At 43.7% G+C, this 17,171-nt stretch overlaps 1 protein-coding gene across 5 annotated transcripts in view; it reads right to left on the bottom strand.

The window, feature by feature from the left end:
* Positions 1 to 450: 450 nt before the first annotated feature.
* Positions 451 to 17,171, bottom strand: part of THSD4 (thrombospondin type 1 domain containing 4) — a 740,188-nt gene continuing 723,467 nt past the window's right edge. For 3 of the 5 annotated variants that reach the window (XM_049905584.1, XM_049905586.1, XM_049905587.1), the window contains 2 exons: positions 16,801 to 16,945; positions 1,214 to 10,643 (listed from right to left, as the gene is read on the bottom strand). In XM_049905584.1, the coding sequence (XP_049761541.1) occupies positions 10,501 to 10,643; positions 16,801 to 16,945 (288 nt within the window). In that variant the 3' untranslated portion in view covers positions 1,214 to 10,500. Of the gene's footprint in view, positions 622 to 1,211; positions 10,644 to 16,800; positions 16,946 to 17,171 lie in introns of those variants that run through there. The other 2 variants (XR_007519877.1, XM_049905588.1) reach the window with 2 other exon arrangements.

Below are 17,171 nucleotides of genomic sequence, written 5' to 3'. Positions count from 1 at the left end.
GAAATGGAAATGGGAGGCAGATACAGCACTAGCTGGAGGGACTAAACCTCTCTGAGTCTCAATGTCCTTTACAGAAGGAGCTAAAAGTCCAACTTCAATGGGTTGTGGTGAAGAGAAGGGTAGTGTAAGAGTGCTAAGCATGGTACCTGGCCAACAGTAGACCCCTGACATGGATATTAAAGAATAAATGGAAGTTCTCTAGGTAGAGAAAAGGGATGGGAAGGGTGGGAGGCAGAATTTTGGGGTATAACAAGAAGTTTCTGAGTTGCTGATGGAAGGCTGGAGAGGACAGAGTCAAGGACAGGGATTGCAGGCATGCCACTGAAGTCTTCTATTTAAGGATGACTTTCTTTCCTTTTCAAAATATTTTCATTGTTGCAAAAATATGAAAAACACATCATTTGTCAATAAGATGATTTTTGATTGGCATAATGACCTATGCTTTATTTCACTTTATTACGCACCAAGATAACTGAAAGATTTTGTCAAACACTTTGCTGAAATTGAGAGCCAGCTGACGTCTGCTGGTGGCGATTTGGAAGAAGTTTTATCCAAGTTGAGACATGGAGCAGCATGGAACTGGCACAATGGATCCCCATCTTGTTCACACACTAGTGTCGCCTAGGGGAGGTTTTGAGAAATACCAGTTAAATTGCAGTCCTGGGTGGTGCCCGTGCCCTGCATTTTATTTCAAGCTTCTCAGGTGGTTCTAACATACAGCCAAGGTTAAGGGCCAGTGTAAACTAGTAGGCTAAAGTTCTTTTTATGCACATTTCCTGCTCTTTACTTGGCCCAGCCAACTATAGAGCATCTAAAGCATGAAGTCGGACAACCAACTGACTCCTAAAGGGACTTGATTCTTCTTTTTAGAGGGGGTTAATGAAAGGAGAAGCCCTGGTAGTACAACAGTTAAGCCCTCAGCTGTTAACCAAAAGGTTGGCAGTTAGAACCCACCTAGCAGCTCTGTGGGAGAAAGACCTGGCCATCTGTTCCCATTAAGATTGTTGTTGTTGGGTGCCATAGAGTAGGTTCTGACTCATAGCCACCTTATAGGACAGAGTAGAACTGCCCCATAGGGTTTCCAAGGACAGGCTGATGGATTTGAACTGCCGACCTATTGATTAGCAGCTGAACTCTTAACCACTACGCCACCAGGGCTCCTCCCATAAAGATTACTGCTTAGGAAACCCTACGGGGCAGTTCTACTCTGTTCCATATTGTCACTAGGAGTCGGAATCGACTTGAAAGTACCCAACAACAATGAAAGAAGTCTCTGGATGGTGCAAACAGTTAAGGTGCTCAGCTGCCAGCTGAAAGGCTGGAGGTTCGAGTCCATCCAGAGGCACCTCAGAAGAAAGCCCTAGGGATATGCTTCTGAAAAATCAGCCACTGAAGACCCCGTGGTGCACAGATTCACTCTGACACACACAGGGTTGCCATGAGTCAGAGTCAACTTAACGGCAATGGATATTTTTACTTGAGGTAATTATGGATAGAGAAAGCACACACACGTAAACAATGCTGATCTTTTAACCAGTTTATTGTATTTTTACAATAAAAATAAATTAGTCATACACAAAAATAGTTATCATTTTTGCTGAAGAGAAAACAGACTGCATTTACTCATACAACTCACGTCCTACCTGCCAACTCCTCAAACAATAATTTCACACTCCAGCAAGGGTGATGTGGAGTGGATGGGGTACTTAGAAGTCTCCTTGCTCTTGGCCATGCGGGTCACAGGATAACCTAGAGACCCTGGCTGCTGTAGTGCCCGGTGGGACCCCAGCAGTAAGAGCTGGCATGTCCTGTCAGCCTCTCCCTTACCCATCACCAGACCTTGCCTTCCGGAGTGCTCACCACACCTCCCGCACAACTTCCTGCTGGTGATTCTAACAAAGGAAGTAAGACAAAGAGATAAAAAAAGGCCTTCCTATTTCCTTCTCCAGGGGCCCTGGCGGCGCAGTGGTTAAGCGTTTGGCTGCTAACCGAAAGGCTGGTGGTTCAAACCCACCCAGCGGCTGTTTGGGAGAAAGACCTGGTGATCTGTTTCTGTAAAGATTACAGCCTAGGAAACCCTATGGGGCCATTCTACTTGTCATCCAGGGTCTCTATGAGTCAGAATTGACTCAATAGCACATGACATTTCCTTCTCCAAATGTCTGGTGATGAGAGTGCAGACTACATGAGCAAATATGCTATTAAGATGGAAAGGTGGCCATCCAGACAGAACTGGTCCAGGCACAAACGGTAGGGGTGAAAGCCCCTGAACAAGTCGAAAAACAGAGTCATTTGTATTTGTTTTCTCTTAAAACCACTCCAGGAGTATCGGTATACTAAACAACTGCAGCTATGGATTTAGAATAAGACATAATTGTGTAGCAACATTTCAGGAAGCTGGGTTAGTGTGATCAAATGATTTTACACAAATGTGGATCATGTATGTAAATAAATACCTATTAGTTTCCTTTACAATGAACATTTTCTAAACAATACAACTATTTTGGTGTAGTGACTCTTTCTGCAGATAGAGTTCAGAATACATATTTCCTATAAACATCTTGTATTTACAAAGAACAAAATAATAAGTTATAACAAAGTATATCCTTCTGTCGAACTGAATGGCGGGGAGCTGGGTACTAAACCCAGTGGAAATTCCTTTATGTCAGAGGATGGCCTTCCTCTCACTGAGGCAAAGGGCTCCTGGTCTGGAAGATGCTGGGAAGGTTGGCCAGAAGTTTCCACTCTCTCACGGTCCCTTTCCCTGAGCAGGATGGAAGTTGCCCACTACTACCCACAACATGAATGAATGGAACCAGGAACGTAGGATGTTTTCCATCCAGTGAGGGTGCAGAAAAGCACAGTGAATTGAGAAAGAGAGAAACCACGGTGTTTTAAGAGGCCCTGGAGGGGTCCTAGGGTCGTGCAAGCTGTTAATGCACTTGGCTGCTGCTGTGGATTGAACTGCGTCCCCTAAAAGTGTGTGTGGTGGGCCCTAACCCCTATACCTGTGGTTGTGGTCCCATTTGAGAATGGGGTTTTCCTTGTTGTGTTGATGGGGCAGTATTAGTGTGGGGTGTGTCTTAAATCAATCTCTTTTGAGGTTTAAAAGAGCAAATGAAGCAAGCAGCGAGAAAGCAGAGATGGGGAAGAGAGATGCCGTACCACATGAAGATGGCCAAGGAACGGAGGAACAGAAGCTTGAAGAGACAACGACCTTCCCCCCCAGAGCCCACAGAGAGAGAGAGACGGCACCCTGAATTCGGACTTCTAACCTCCTAAACCATGAGAAAATAAATTTCTGTTTGTTAAAGCCACTCATTTGAGGTATTTCTGTTATAGCGGCACTAGACGACTAAGACAACTGCTAACTGAAAGGTTAAAGTTTGAGTCCACCCAGAGGCACCGTGGAAGACAGGCCTGGTGATGTGTACAAAAATCAGCCACTGCAAAGCCTATGGAGCATAGTTCTACTGTGACACACAGAGTGTCGCCAGGAGTCGGAATTGATTTGCTGGCAACTGGTTGGCCTAGTGAAGACTCTGCCCCACCAAGGCATGACCCTGGCAGGCAGCTGGCCACCCTGATATTTGATTCCTTATCTACAAAGCAGGACCAGATGGGGCTGCTCTGATGTACTTCTAGGGACTGAGGCACGAGGCACGTTCAGCTCAGGGAATGAGGCCATAATGGGCTCAAATGGCTGGCATGGTGGCAGAAGTTAGAAAGAAGTATGTGGGCTGTGACTAGATGATAGTGTAAACCTGTCTCACTCACAGAATCGCCAAAGCCCTGACTTGAAAAAGACCTTAAAAATCATGTTGCCCTGATCAGGTGTTTGAATCCATCTCCAGTACCCCTGACCAATGCCTACTCAGCCTCTGCTGACCCCTCCAGTGACGGGTCAGTCACCACCTACCACACAGCCTTCTACCTTCAGAAGCCCTACCTTGCAGACAGAGCTGAAACTTGCCTCCCTAGAGCGCATCTACTGGTCCTGTGAGCAGTCACAGTGCCCGAGTCTCCTCTTATCTGGGCTAAACATCCCATGAAATCCTTTCAACAGTTTCTAACAGTCTGCATCTCTCATTATGGAGCCCTGGTGATGCAATGGTTAAGCGCTCGCTCAGCAGTTAACTGAAAGTTTAGTGGTTCAAACCTCTCATCAGGACTAGGCATTCTCGTCTGAATGTTCTACTTTGTCAATATTCCCTTAGAGGGTGGTTCCCGCAATCCCAAACACAACGTGGTACCACCCTCACCATTTTTTTCCTCCTTATGTAGTCGAAATGTCTTGTGGTTTTTGGTTTGTTTTTTCGGTGTTTCATTCACTTTCTTGACTCATACCGAACTTGGTGTTGTTGTTGTTAGGTGCTGTTAGGACATAGTGACCCTGTGTGACCGAGCAGAACTGCCCCATAGGGGTTTCTAGGCTGTAATCTCTACGGGAGTGGATCGCCAGGTCTTATTCCCACGGAGCTGCTCGGTGAGTTCGAACCACCAAACTTTCTATTAGCAGCTGAGTGCTTAACTGTGCCACCAGGGCTCCTTCATACTGAACTTAGTCAATTGTACCTCCTACATTTCCCCTGCCTTGTACTTTTGTGTGTGTGTGTATATACATATATAAATCCTAAGGTAGGACTTTATGTTGCTTCCTGGTGAATTTCTAAGATTTTCTAAGTTTGTTTTCTTCTCCCAGGTCTTTTGGAATGCAGAACCTCTTACCTAAGCCATTAGCTGTCTGGCATCTATTTTCAAATATAAGCCATCTTAAAAATGTTGTAAATAGCAGGAATCAAATTTTGGCCTGCCCTTGCTAGGCTGATACAGATTCCTTCAGTTTTGATTCTTCAGCCTGTTTTATGGAAAGCCATGTTTCTTTTTGCCACTTATATTTTCTTCCACACCAGAAAATCTGTATTCAAACTCTAAAATGGATGTATCTTAAAAAAGACACTGGCTTAGAAAGGCATTAGTAATGTCTAGATTTCTCTCTGCCACACAACTTGATGAAAATAAACTAAGCTAGTGTTTCCCATTTTTCCATCCCTGTGTTAAGACCACTCTTTTTAAAGGATTCTAAAGGCATCCCAGGAGTCCCTGGGTGGCACACATAGTTAAGTGCTTGGCTACTAACTGAAAGGTCGGTAGTTCAAATCCACGCAGAGGCACCTTGGAAGAAAGGTCTGGTGATTGGCTTCTGAAAGATCACAGCCATTAAAATACCTGTGGAGCACAGTTCTACTCTGAAACACAGGGGGTTGCCCTGCGTTGGAATTGACTTGGTGGCCACTGGTTTTGGTTTAAAGGTGTATCTAGGTGGTGCAAATGATAAACATGCTTGGCTGCTAACTGAAGAGTTGGAGGTTCATATCTACCCAGAGGCACCTCAGAAGAAAGGCCTGGAAACCTACTTCTGAAAAATCGGCCACTGCAAACCCTATTCTGACACACAGAGGGTTGCCATGAGTCAGAGCTGACTTGATGGCAACTGGTTTAAAGCCATGAATGCTAAGCACTTTGAGAATTAGGAAAATGATACGTATTCAAGAAAATGAATTAAAAATAAAACCCAAACAACCCTGGGCCACAGCAGTGAGGCAAGGGAACAGAGTGGGCAATTCTGAAAGCACCTGTCTTACTGGGGCTCCCCGAGGGGGGCGACCAGGCCCTGCCCATCTTGGTTTCCCCACAGGCTTGCACGTAGCCAGCACTGAGAATGCCGTTATTGAACTGCACTGACTCCCCTAGTGGCCCAGTTCATTATACGTAGTCTTTAATGTCGTATTTCTTATACTCTTCCTTTCCATGGGGTGAAACCCAAGTTGACTCGAGGGTAGGAAGGACTGACTGTATTAAATGGCCTTTCCCTAAGCTGCAAGGGGCATAATTTCATTTTCTGATCAATGAAAGTAAAAAAAGCAAACTATTTTGGTTTGGAGCTTTGATGATTTTTGTGAGAAAAACATATAAGAGCTTTAATTCATCTAATTTTAAAATCAAGAGCAAGGAATGAGACAATCTAGTATAAAGAGGGGACCCCCCCCCCGGTATTACAATGTAAACTTCAATTCCATGTTATGGACAGCTAAGGGAACACAGATGGGACTCTGAAGGAGATGGCGGATAACTGAGATGAGGGCGATGATTTAATGGGGCTCTAAAAAAAAAAAAATTTTTTTTTTTTTTAAGAAGGGTGTGGCGCAGTGGTTAAGAGCTTGGCTGCTAACCAAAAGTCCAGCAGTTCAAATCCACCAGCTGCTCCTTGGAAACCCTATGGGGCAGTTCTACTCTGTCCTATAAGGTTGTTATGAATTGAAATTGACTCAACGGCCCCTAACAACAATAAGCAAGGGAGAAAGGGACATATCTGGAGGAAGAGAGTCACAGAGGTGAGCTTTTCTTAGACTCCCTCCCAGGAAAGTCAACACTGGAAATACCACAGGACCTTGCTGTGTGTGTTGTCCTAAGGAGAAAGGCATTTGGATGCTAAAATAAATTAGGAAATTATTAGAAACTGGATTTCTAAAACAAATAAGTGATAAAACTTCTCTTATAGTAATTTATAACCTTTCCAGAGACTAATGAACTCCAAGAACAGCTTAACTGTTTGTAGGAAGAAAAGCAAAGACCCCTAGGCCAGGTACTTCTCTCCCCACCGCTCACTCCCTGAGACAAGGGATTGATCCACAATTGGCAAGGTGGCCATGCTCATGGGGAAGACCACTGTCCTTTTAAAGAAATGTTGGGTAGGTTTTGGGAGCCACAGGACACATTTAGAGGGAGAAGAGACAGACCAGCCATGAGAATTCCTAAGCTGGAGGGACCCAGGATATTCACCCTCACTTGTAAGTGAATTCCTTTAAGGACGGAGAACTGGCTCTTGAATGGTGGCCTATGCCTCTGTTCGGTGTCTTTGATAGCTTGAACGCTTTCCTTTGACTTAAGCTAAAATGGCCTTTCTGCTACTTCCACCCATTGATCCTGCCCTGCCCTCCGGCATGCAAAGAAATTTCTTCCAGGTAATCGTTCAAATGGTTGGCTTGTTCAACAAGTTTTGAGAGCAGATGCATAAAAGAAAAACTCCCCTGTGACAAACAGCAAGCGCAAGCAGTTGAGGAGAGAGTGGGCAGTGGACTTGACTTCTTGGGTCTCTTGCTGCCTGGTCTGCATGGGAACTTGGGCCTCTGCCAGCTGTTTATCTTCCCGGGGTTACAGGAGAGGTGGGAGTGACGGAGGTGCTTGTGGGGAATGGTGGCTGGGGCTCTCCAGGAAGAGAAGCCGGAAGGACACCCACAGGAAGGCCAAACAGAACTTCCAAAGGCCCAAGATGGGCGGGAACCTAACTCAGTGTGCCGACCCGGCCCGTGGCACTGCTTCCAAAACCTGCAACTGTTCATCAGATTACATTAGCAGGTTTTCAGGCTAAGGAGCTCACGGGAGAGAATCAGTTGCTAGGAATCTAGGCAGTGGTGGTTCGGTGGTAGAATTCCTGCCTTCCACGCAAGAGACCCAGGTTTGATTCCTGGTCAACGAACCTCACGTGAAGCCACCACCTGTCTGTCCGTTGAGGCTTGTGTGTGCTGCTATGATGCCAAACAGGTTTCAGTGGAGCTTCCAGACTCGACAGACTAGGAAGAAAGCCTGGTGATCTACTTCTGAAAATCAACCCATAAAAACCCTGTGGGGCACAATGGTCTGATCTGCAACTGATTATGGGGACAGCACAGGACAGGGCAGTGTTTCATTCCATTGTGCCTAGGGTGGCCATGAGTTGGGGGCTCACTCAGTGACAATTAAGAACAACAAGGCTTACTTTTAAAGTGGAAAAATGCCCAGGACCATGGTGCTAAATAATAAATTTTCTATATATGTGCAATTTGTTTAGCCCGATATTTTTCTTAATGGATGAAAGAATATACATACGTTGGTTGTTGTTAGGTTCCATCAAGTCACTTCTGACTCATAGCGACCTCATGCACCACAGAACAAAACCATGCCCGGTCCTGCACCATCCTCACTATTGTTGCTATGTTTGAGCTCATTGTTGCAGCACCAGTGTCCATCCATCTCACTGAGAGTCTTCCTCTTCTTCACTGACCCTCTACTTTACCAAGCATGATGTCCTTCTCCAGGGACGGTTCCTCCTGATAACATGAGACAAGTCTCACCATCCTCTCTTCTAAGGAGCATTCTGGCTGTACTTCTTCCAAGACAGATTTGTTCATTCTTCTGGCAGTTCATGGTATATTTGATATTCTTTGCCAACACCATGTTCAAATGCATCAATTCTTCGGTCTTCCTTATTCATTGTCCAGCTTTCACAAGCATATGAGGCGAATGAAAATACCATGGCTAGGGTCTGGCACACTTTAGTCCTTAGACACCTTTGCTTTTCAACACTTTAAAGAGGTCTTTTGCAGTAGATATGCCCAGTGCAATGCGTTGTTTGATTTCTTGACTGCTGCTTCCATGGGCACTGATAGAGGATCCAAGTAAAATGAAATCCTTGGCAACTTTGATATTTTCTTCATTTATCATGATGTTGCTTATTAGTCCAGTTGTGAGGATTTTTGTTTTATGTTTAGGCGTAATCCATACTGAAGGCTGTCTTTATTATTCATCAGTAAGTGCTTCAAGTCCTAATATATATATACATATATATAAATATATGTGTATACATACATATATTTTTTTCTTTTGTCCTTTTGATTTTTTAGATGATTCACCTTTCAATAAGTACTAGGTCTCTTCTCCCTCCTTCTGTCCTGAGACTTCTGGAATGGTATAGTTGGGTGAAGTGAATCAGGGAAGGCTGTGGCCATGAGGGGTGCTCCCAGCTCCTTCTCTTAGGTGGCTGCAATAGTGTAGCTCAAGTCTGGGATGGAGCACATGGGCTGTGAGTCATGAGGGAAAGAAGGGATGCAAACCAAGGAAAGAGACCCACAAATCAAATTAGGAAGACCAAAGGGAGACTCTTCCTAATATAAAGGTTTTGCTGGGAGGATGGGTTAGGCTCCCCACTGGGTGATGCCTGGGAGAGGTGGCTGGAAGAAGAGGGGAGAGCCTGAGTGCAGAACTTTGTGACCTGGAAATCTGCTCTGGGATACAATGGCTCCTTGGCCGGAGGGATCCTTCTGTACATACAATTCCATGGGAAGAAAATATCACTTGGGAATGGAGTCAGAATTCCAGGCAATCACCTTGTTACCCTAATAGCTTTCTTGACTCATGGGACAATTCCGTTTAGGATGAGTTTAACAAAATCTGCAGAGGGTCCTGTAACTCAGCTCTGTAACTTTGTGAGGGAGAGAAAAAGAGAAACAGACAGCAGGGGTGCTGTGGATAGAGACCCGACCACTGGCCGGAGGACAGAATCAAAGGCCTGGGCTTTGCTGGTGGGGTGGGAAACTTCTCACCTCTTCCTCGAAGCCTCTGGGCCCAGCTGACCAAGCTTCTGGGCAGGCCCCTACCGGTTGTTGGCGGAGGTGTCTGGAGGTGAGGGCAGTTCTCTGGGTCTCGTGGTCAGACGATGCGGATAGGAACTCAGTTCTGCCACTGAATATACCTAGCAGGTGGATGCACCTGGCACGTGAATATACCTCTCGGATCAGTTACCTAAGATGAGCCTCAGTTTCCTTGTCAGCAAAATGGGAGTCATCATTCATCCTCTGCCTCCCACTCTGGGCCTTCGTGAGCTGCTAATGAGCTAATGTCTGTGAACATACTTTCGAACAATAAAGAGGAAGCCCTGGAGGTGTAGTGGTTAAGTGCTATGGCTGCTGACCAAGAGGTCGGCAGTTCAAATCCACCAGGCACTCCCTGGAAACCCTATGGGGCAGTTCTACTCTGTCCTATAGAGTCACTATGAGTCAGAATTGACTTGATGGCAATGGGTTTTTTTTTTTTTTTTTTGGTTTTTGAACAATAAAGCACTATATTAATGTGAGATGTTTGTGTCATAAGGCATCATAAGGCAGGAAAACAGTCTAATGTCTTTGAGAAATGAAATAGGCACAGCTGGGCTGAGGTATCAGAGGGCTGCGGGCATCTCGGCAAGGCTTAGTGGGGCTCTGGCATGGGGTGCTGCCTCTGCTGACCCTCCAAGGGGCGCTAATTTTGGGAAGGCCAGCAGCACCGTGGCAGAGGCAGTGCCTTGTCGGACTCAAAGTGCCCGGATGGAGGTGTGGCTGGGAGCTACACGCACTTCGCATTGCTTGGTTTTCCAGAGCACCTTTAGCAGGTGCCAGGTCCCCGGGAGAAGATCATTGGTACATGGTGCTGCTTACAGGACCAGCCCTGGCTCTTGAGCATCCTGTGTACAAAGCTCCTATGAGTCACGGGTTACACTTTACTGAAGGTGGGGGTGGTGACCAGTTACGCTGGGGTGCCCCCAGGCCAGGCAGTGCCTGGTGGAGCAGCGACCAGCCAGTCATACCGCTTATAGCCCCGGGAAAGGCAGGTGGCGCTGCCCTGCTGGTCGTGGTGCAGGGGGTGTTATCTGCTCCCCAGGTACCCTGGGCGCCTGTTGGCCACGCGAGTGCACGAGGCGCAGCAGGCGGTCTTGTAGTAGTTGTAGACGCAGAGTCGGGCTTGGACCACCACGTTGCAGTTGTAGTACTTGTCCTTGCAGTTTTCATCTGTAGCAGGAGAGAACAAAAAACACTCCCTGAGCACAAGAGGCGGCCTGAATGATGGAAAGAGAATGGTTTTTAACCCTGGCTCTGATGTGTTTTGGGTGATGCGAACGGTTAACGCTCTCGGCTGATAACTGAAAGGTTAGTGCCTCAAATCCACCCAGAGGTGCCTCGGAAGAAGGGCCTTGTGATCCATTTCTGAAAAATCACCCACTGAAATCGCTACAGCGTGTTCTACTCTGACACACGTGGGGTCGCCATGAATCAAAGACAACTCCAGGGCAACTGTTCTTTCCCCTGCTTTATTGCCTATGTTTGGTTTTTATTTTTATGTTTATTACCTATGTGAGGTGTGAGTATGTGCTTGTCGTTGTTTGTTGCCGTCGAGTCAATTCCGACTCATGGCGACCCCATGTGTCACTGAGTAGAACTGCTCCACAGGGTTTCCTTGGCTGCGATGTTTACGGAAGCAGATCACCAGGCCTCTCTTTGGTGGCACTGCCGGACGGGCTTGAACTGCTAACCTTCAGTTTAGCAGTCAGGCACAAACCATTTGCCCCACCTAGAGACCTTGAGTATGTGCTAAGAGCTTATGTTTAATTCTCTTTCAAAAATTATAATGGGATTAGGTATAGAGAAAAATTCACTGAAGACCTGGGTCCTCACTGCCCAATTTAAGAAATGAAACATCCCCAATATGATATAGTTAGTTCTCAGAGTCACTCCATGGTCTTCTCCCTTTTCTCCTCACCTCTCCGGAGGTAACTGAGTGCTGAATTTGGTGTTTATGACCCCAGGCATTTCTTTATACTTGAACTGTATGTGATGGTACCCCCAAGCACTAGATGCTATTTAAACTTAAAAAAAAAAAAAGAGAGATGCTGTATATATTCCTTTGCAACTTGCTCAACAATGAATTTGGGTGATTCACTCTTGCTTAACGGGTGCTCTAGATGACTCAGTTTCATTACTGAATCGTATCCCGTTGTAAATGGTATTCCACAATTTATTCATTTTCCATTTATGACATTTAAAATTTTTTTCCAATTTTTTTGCTATTACAAACAATACTCTTTTATTGTTGTAAAAATAAACACAGATAACATGACATTTGCCAATTCAACATTTTTCATATGTATGATTCGGTGACACCAAGTACATCAATCAGGTTGTGCAACTGTCACCAATATCTGCTGCCAGATTTTCCATCGCCATAAACAGAAATTCAATGCTGCCGAAACAGTAACTCCCCCTCACTCTCCCTCCCACCCCCGGCAACTATTATTAAACTCTGACCTCTATTCATTTGCCTATTCTAGGTAAACAATGCTCTTTTTAAACAATTTTGTGCACATCCTCCTCTGCAGCTACCTGGGTCATGAGGTAGATACACCTGTAATAGAGATGATCAGCTTGCTCTCCAAGGCAGTTGGAACAATTTACTTTTCTGTCAGTCTTAAAGAATTCCTCTAGCACCACATGTTTTACTTTTTGCTAAGCCAATGGATGTGAAATTACCCCCAGGCGAGGTTGGGCATAGTATCGTCATATGCATATTTACCATTCAAGTTCCCTTTTCTGTAAATTGCTTTTCCTATCTTTGGTCTATTATCTAAACTTGTTAACTTTTTTTTTTTTAATGATTCATGGAAATTCTTTATATATAATGGCTCCTCATCCTCTGCTTGTTAAATGTATTGTAAATATCTTCTTCCAGTCTGTGGTTTTTCTTTGCACTTTATGATGCCATTTGATGAACACAGGTTTTTAATTTTAGTGTAATTGACCTTCTAATTTTCCCTTCATGGTTTGGACATTTTGTTTCTCACTGAAGAAACGCGTACCTACTCTGAAGTAAAAAATATATTTCACCATATGCTCTTGCAAAAGTTTTAAAATTTGCTCTTGATCATTTATGTTCCTAACCCACTTGGAATTGATGAGTCTCATATTGTGGTGAAAGGTAGGAATTTTATTTTATTGTTTGCTTGGTTTATTCCTATACGGGTAAACAATTGTCTCATCACCATTTATCAAATGGCCCATCTCTTCCCCCATTCATGATGCTATCTCCATCATGTATCAAGCGTCCTTTAAATTCTTGGGTTTATTTCCAGGCTCTCTAGTCTATTCTATTGGTTTATTTCTCTATCGCTGTGCAAATAAGTCTTGATAGGTGGTAGGAAAACGTTTTTCATCATCAAAACTGACTTGGCTATTCTCGGTTCTTTGCTATTGTTTTTCATATATAAGCTTTAGACATCGTTTTTCAGATTGTCTATGGAAAATTCTGTCCAGCTTTTGATTAACATTACTTGAATTTATAGATTAATTTGGGAAAAAAATTGACAGTATACTGCTCAGCTTCTTGCTCTTTTATACCTAATGCATTATGTCACACAGATCTACCACATTCTCTTTGAGGGTGTCCTACGTACTGAAACATAATTTAATCAACCATTTCCTTCTATTGATAGATATGTAATTGCTTCCAATTTTTATGAGTTATAAAAAATTCAACAATTTATTCATCTATTAATTCTCTAGTTTATTGACATCTATTCTTTTGTGCATATGTTAGCTGTACGCTTTTAAGAGAATATCTTTTGTATAAATTCCTAGAAGTGGAATGACTGAGTCAAAGGTAATGACCACTTTGTAGCTTGCAAGTTATTGCCAAAGCTCTCTCCAAAAAGATCACACACCACATTACGAGCAGGAGATTGACCTTTTCCCCACAACTCTGTCAGCACAGAATATTATCCAATTTTTAAAACGTTTGTTGATCTTACAGAGAAACATGGATCCCATTATTTTTAAATTTGCATTTCTGATTCCTAGCGAGGCTAAGCATGTCTTCAGCTTCTGTCACTTTTGTTCACATCCTTCATTCTTCAGAAAACTGGATCCTGTGTCTTTTTTTAAAATTAATTTGGGGAAACTGTCACAGTGATGCTGTGGGAGAAAGACCTGGCAATTTGCTTCCATAAAGGTTACAGCCAAGAAAATCCTATGGAGCAGTTGTACTCTGTCACACGGGGTTGCCATGAGTCAGAATCAACTTGATGGCGGGGGCTTAGTTTGGCCTTTGGTGTGTATATTAAAGATTTAACTCTGTCTATTTAAATAGCATTTGCTTGATTCTAAGATGTAATCAATTGTAAGGTGATTTAGTAATAGCTCTCTGGGGTAAAATAAGAGGGACACTCCTAGGACCAGTAGCTCTGACAGTATAATTCTGAGACATATCAAAGAATACCAAGGTTTTGCCTACATTTTCTATTTCGTTAATCTTTTTTTTCTTTAATTGCATTTTATATCATTGGAAGTTAAAGGCTATTTTTCTCTCTTGAAAAAAAAAAAAAGACACCATAAATTCAGAAGAAAAAAAAAAGACTGGTTAAAACAAATTTGCATCTCACCATATGAATAAGAAATCTTTGACAGATGTTTGCCAGCTGAGTGACAGCCCTTCAGAACACATGAACTGGTTACGCCAGCCTCTTCTAGCTTTTGAAGTTATGCAATCAAATCCAAGGACTTGGCAATTTTACTGTAATTAATTACACTGCCATGTTTGAAACAAGCAGCAACTTCATGTATACAACTTTTTTTCAATGTTGTATTATACTGTAATTTGTTAAAAAGCAATTTAAGTAACAGTTTGGAATCCAAGTTTAAATTAAGTTTCAACTATGTGTGGTGCTGGCGATGCAGATAAGTTAAGGGCGGTGACAGGTAGATGGGTATATTTGTGTTCATGAGCCAGCAATGGTAATTAGATCATTATTTAGCCCTCTGCCTCCTGGCCTGGCTTCTTCTTCTTATATTGATGGTAAGATACATTCTAATACGGTGTGCTAAAATATTTGCTTACAATCTCCTCTCTCTCTCTTTTTTCTTCTTGACTTTGGTTAAGGTATTTTTAAATGGAGACACATTTTTAATTTGTTATGTTCTCATAGCCAGCCATAAGGCCTCTGGGTGTCTGCTTATGAAGGCTTTAGCCAACAGCAAGATATATACATATATATTTTTATATATATATGTATTTTTCTTCTAATATTTTTACTGTTTTGATTTCTGTTAGGATCTTTAATCCATTAAGCATTTATGTCTGTATATGGCATAAGGCAGGTCTTATCTCTTTTTTCCCCCTTCTTTATTTTCCCAAATGGATCTTTAGTCATTTCAATACAACAGAAGTCTCTGCCTCACTTGCTTAAAATGTGATGTTTATCATATTTGACTTTCCTAGTATACAGGAGCCTGTTTTGAACTGTGTTGTCACACTGGCACATCTGTCTCTTGTACCTGTACCTGTACCAGTACCTGTACCGACAGTTTTCTTTCTGTAGCCTTATGTTGTTGCTGCCGTTAGGTGTCGGTCGTCAAGTTGACTTCGACTCGTAGCAACTCCATGTGAGAAAGTAGAACTGCCCCATAGGGTTTTCTTGGCTGTAACCTTTATAGAAGCAGATCACCAGGTCTTTCCCCTGCGGGGCCACTGGATGGACTTCAACCGCCAACCATTTGGTTAGCAGCTGAGCATTTAACCGTTGTGCCACCAGGGACCTTCTCTAGCCTTATAAATATATGTCCAAACATATACTGAACAAGCTGCCCTCATGGTCCTTCTTTGGTCATCTTTGCAGTATTAACTCTTCCCATCCAGAAGCACGTTAGTCTCTCTATCCATTCACTTTTCCTTTTATGTTCTAGTGAAAGGTTTTCTTATTTTTAATTTCTACTTATTCATTATTCTATGTAGGTCTGGCACTGGGTCTGGGTTTTATGTGGGTCTTATACATTTCTTATTAATTTTCTTTCTCTGAAATTTGTTTTTTTTTTTTTTGGTTGTTGCAACTGGGATTGGCCACATCCCTAACGTCTGTCTACTCATTGGTTATTGCTGATACATAGGAAGCTCTGGATTATCAAGTATTTACTCTGGAAATGGCACATCTCTCCTGGGATAAGAAGGATGGTAGGTCAGTATATTAAAAGCTTCCATTTGGTCCATAGAAGGAGAAATCTATGGAGTCCCTAGGTGGCATAAACGGCTAAGTGCTTGGCTCCTAGCTGAAAGGCTGGCAGTTTGAACCCACACAGAGGGCCTTGGAAGACAGGACTGGCTATCTGCTGCTAAAATGTCACAGCCTTGAAAACCCTATGGAGCACAGTTCTACTCTGTGCCCATGGGGCTGCAATGAGTTGGAATCAACTTGATGGTAACTAACCTCAACAGGAGAAATCCACTGTACAACAGCCTAATGATACATTAATACATCTCCTTTGATATCACTGTGAAGACGGGAGAGTGAATAGGTGCCTGGGAGACACTGAAGCCTTCTCATAAAGAGGCTCAGCCCCCTCTAGTCTGGAGCTAGTCCTGGTCTAGTCTGTTAGTGTATTCTAAGTGGCGGTATCTGGGTACCCAATATGGAGATGCATCTTTACCCACCTGACACCTCTTCTGTTGGTCCAGTTCCTGTGCATGGTATCTTTGGTTTTCTGACTGTCTTCATGAGGACTGGAGTCTTCCTTATGAAGAGTAGCCCACAGGAGAACCTAATATCCCAACCTCTCACCAATGCTTTCCTGGACCCTATTTCAATGGTTGCAGGCTGGGGTCTTCTGAAATGCAACATTGTTGCTCCTTGCAGGGCTCCAACCATTGTGCAGACCTTCTTGCTGCCATCTCCCCCTCTGTGGAGAGGGCTTCACCCTGAGTCACCAAGTCCCTCAGGACACTGAGCTTCAGCTATAACCCTCAGATATCTGGTAAGACTCTCCAGCACTGCTTCTCCCAATTCTTGGCTTTCTCCCCTTCCTCTCTTCTCTGCGGCTACAATTAAAAGTTGAAATTTCACTACTTGGGCCTTAAGGATGATGGACCCAAATTTCTGAATGCATGATCATTTTAATCAATTCACATTTAAGTTTGTCTTCGGTGGGTGGCTTGGGTGGTAATCCCAGCTATGATGAGTCACCTCAGGATATGAAACTTTTAACAAACACCCAAAGGACTTACTGAAGTCCATTACTGTGCATGCAAGGCCACAGAATGATCTAGAAGAGCTTGGCATTTTCATGCTAGAGAGCCTGACAGTGCTCAGGAAAGCCAAATCTTTTCTCCAAGAAAGGAATCCCTACTTACCAACTTCAGGGACACAGTCCTGAGGGTTACAAGATTCTCTCTCTTCTGGTTTCAACTGAGGGTCACAGAGATTACTTAGGGTCATGTCGTCTGACAGACACCGCACTTCTCGGACCCGGAAGCCGCCCTGGCAGCTCTTGGAGCACTGCATGGAGAAAGAGGGAGGAAGTTAGGTCTCCTGGGAGCCCTGTGAGCTCAGCACATAGGAGAGGGGAGCTCTCAGAGAATTGCAAACATTTCCAAGAGGAGACACAATATTACAATAAACCCCCATGCACATATAACTCAGCTTAAACAACTGTCAACTCATGGCCAGTTGTGTCCCATCTATACTCGGCCTACTTTCTCTTGTATTATTTTGAAGCAAATCT

The sequence above is a fragment of the Elephas maximus genome, chromosome 13, assembly GCF_024166365.1.
Source record: "Elephas maximus indicus isolate mEleMax1 chromosome 13, mEleMax1 primary haplotype, whole genome shotgun sequence".
Lineage (NCBI taxonomy): Eukaryota > Metazoa > Chordata > Mammalia > Proboscidea > Elephantidae > Elephas > Elephas maximus.
The sequence above is the reverse complement of the archived record's forward strand: the minus strand, read 5'-3'. Positions and strand labels throughout refer to the sequence as shown.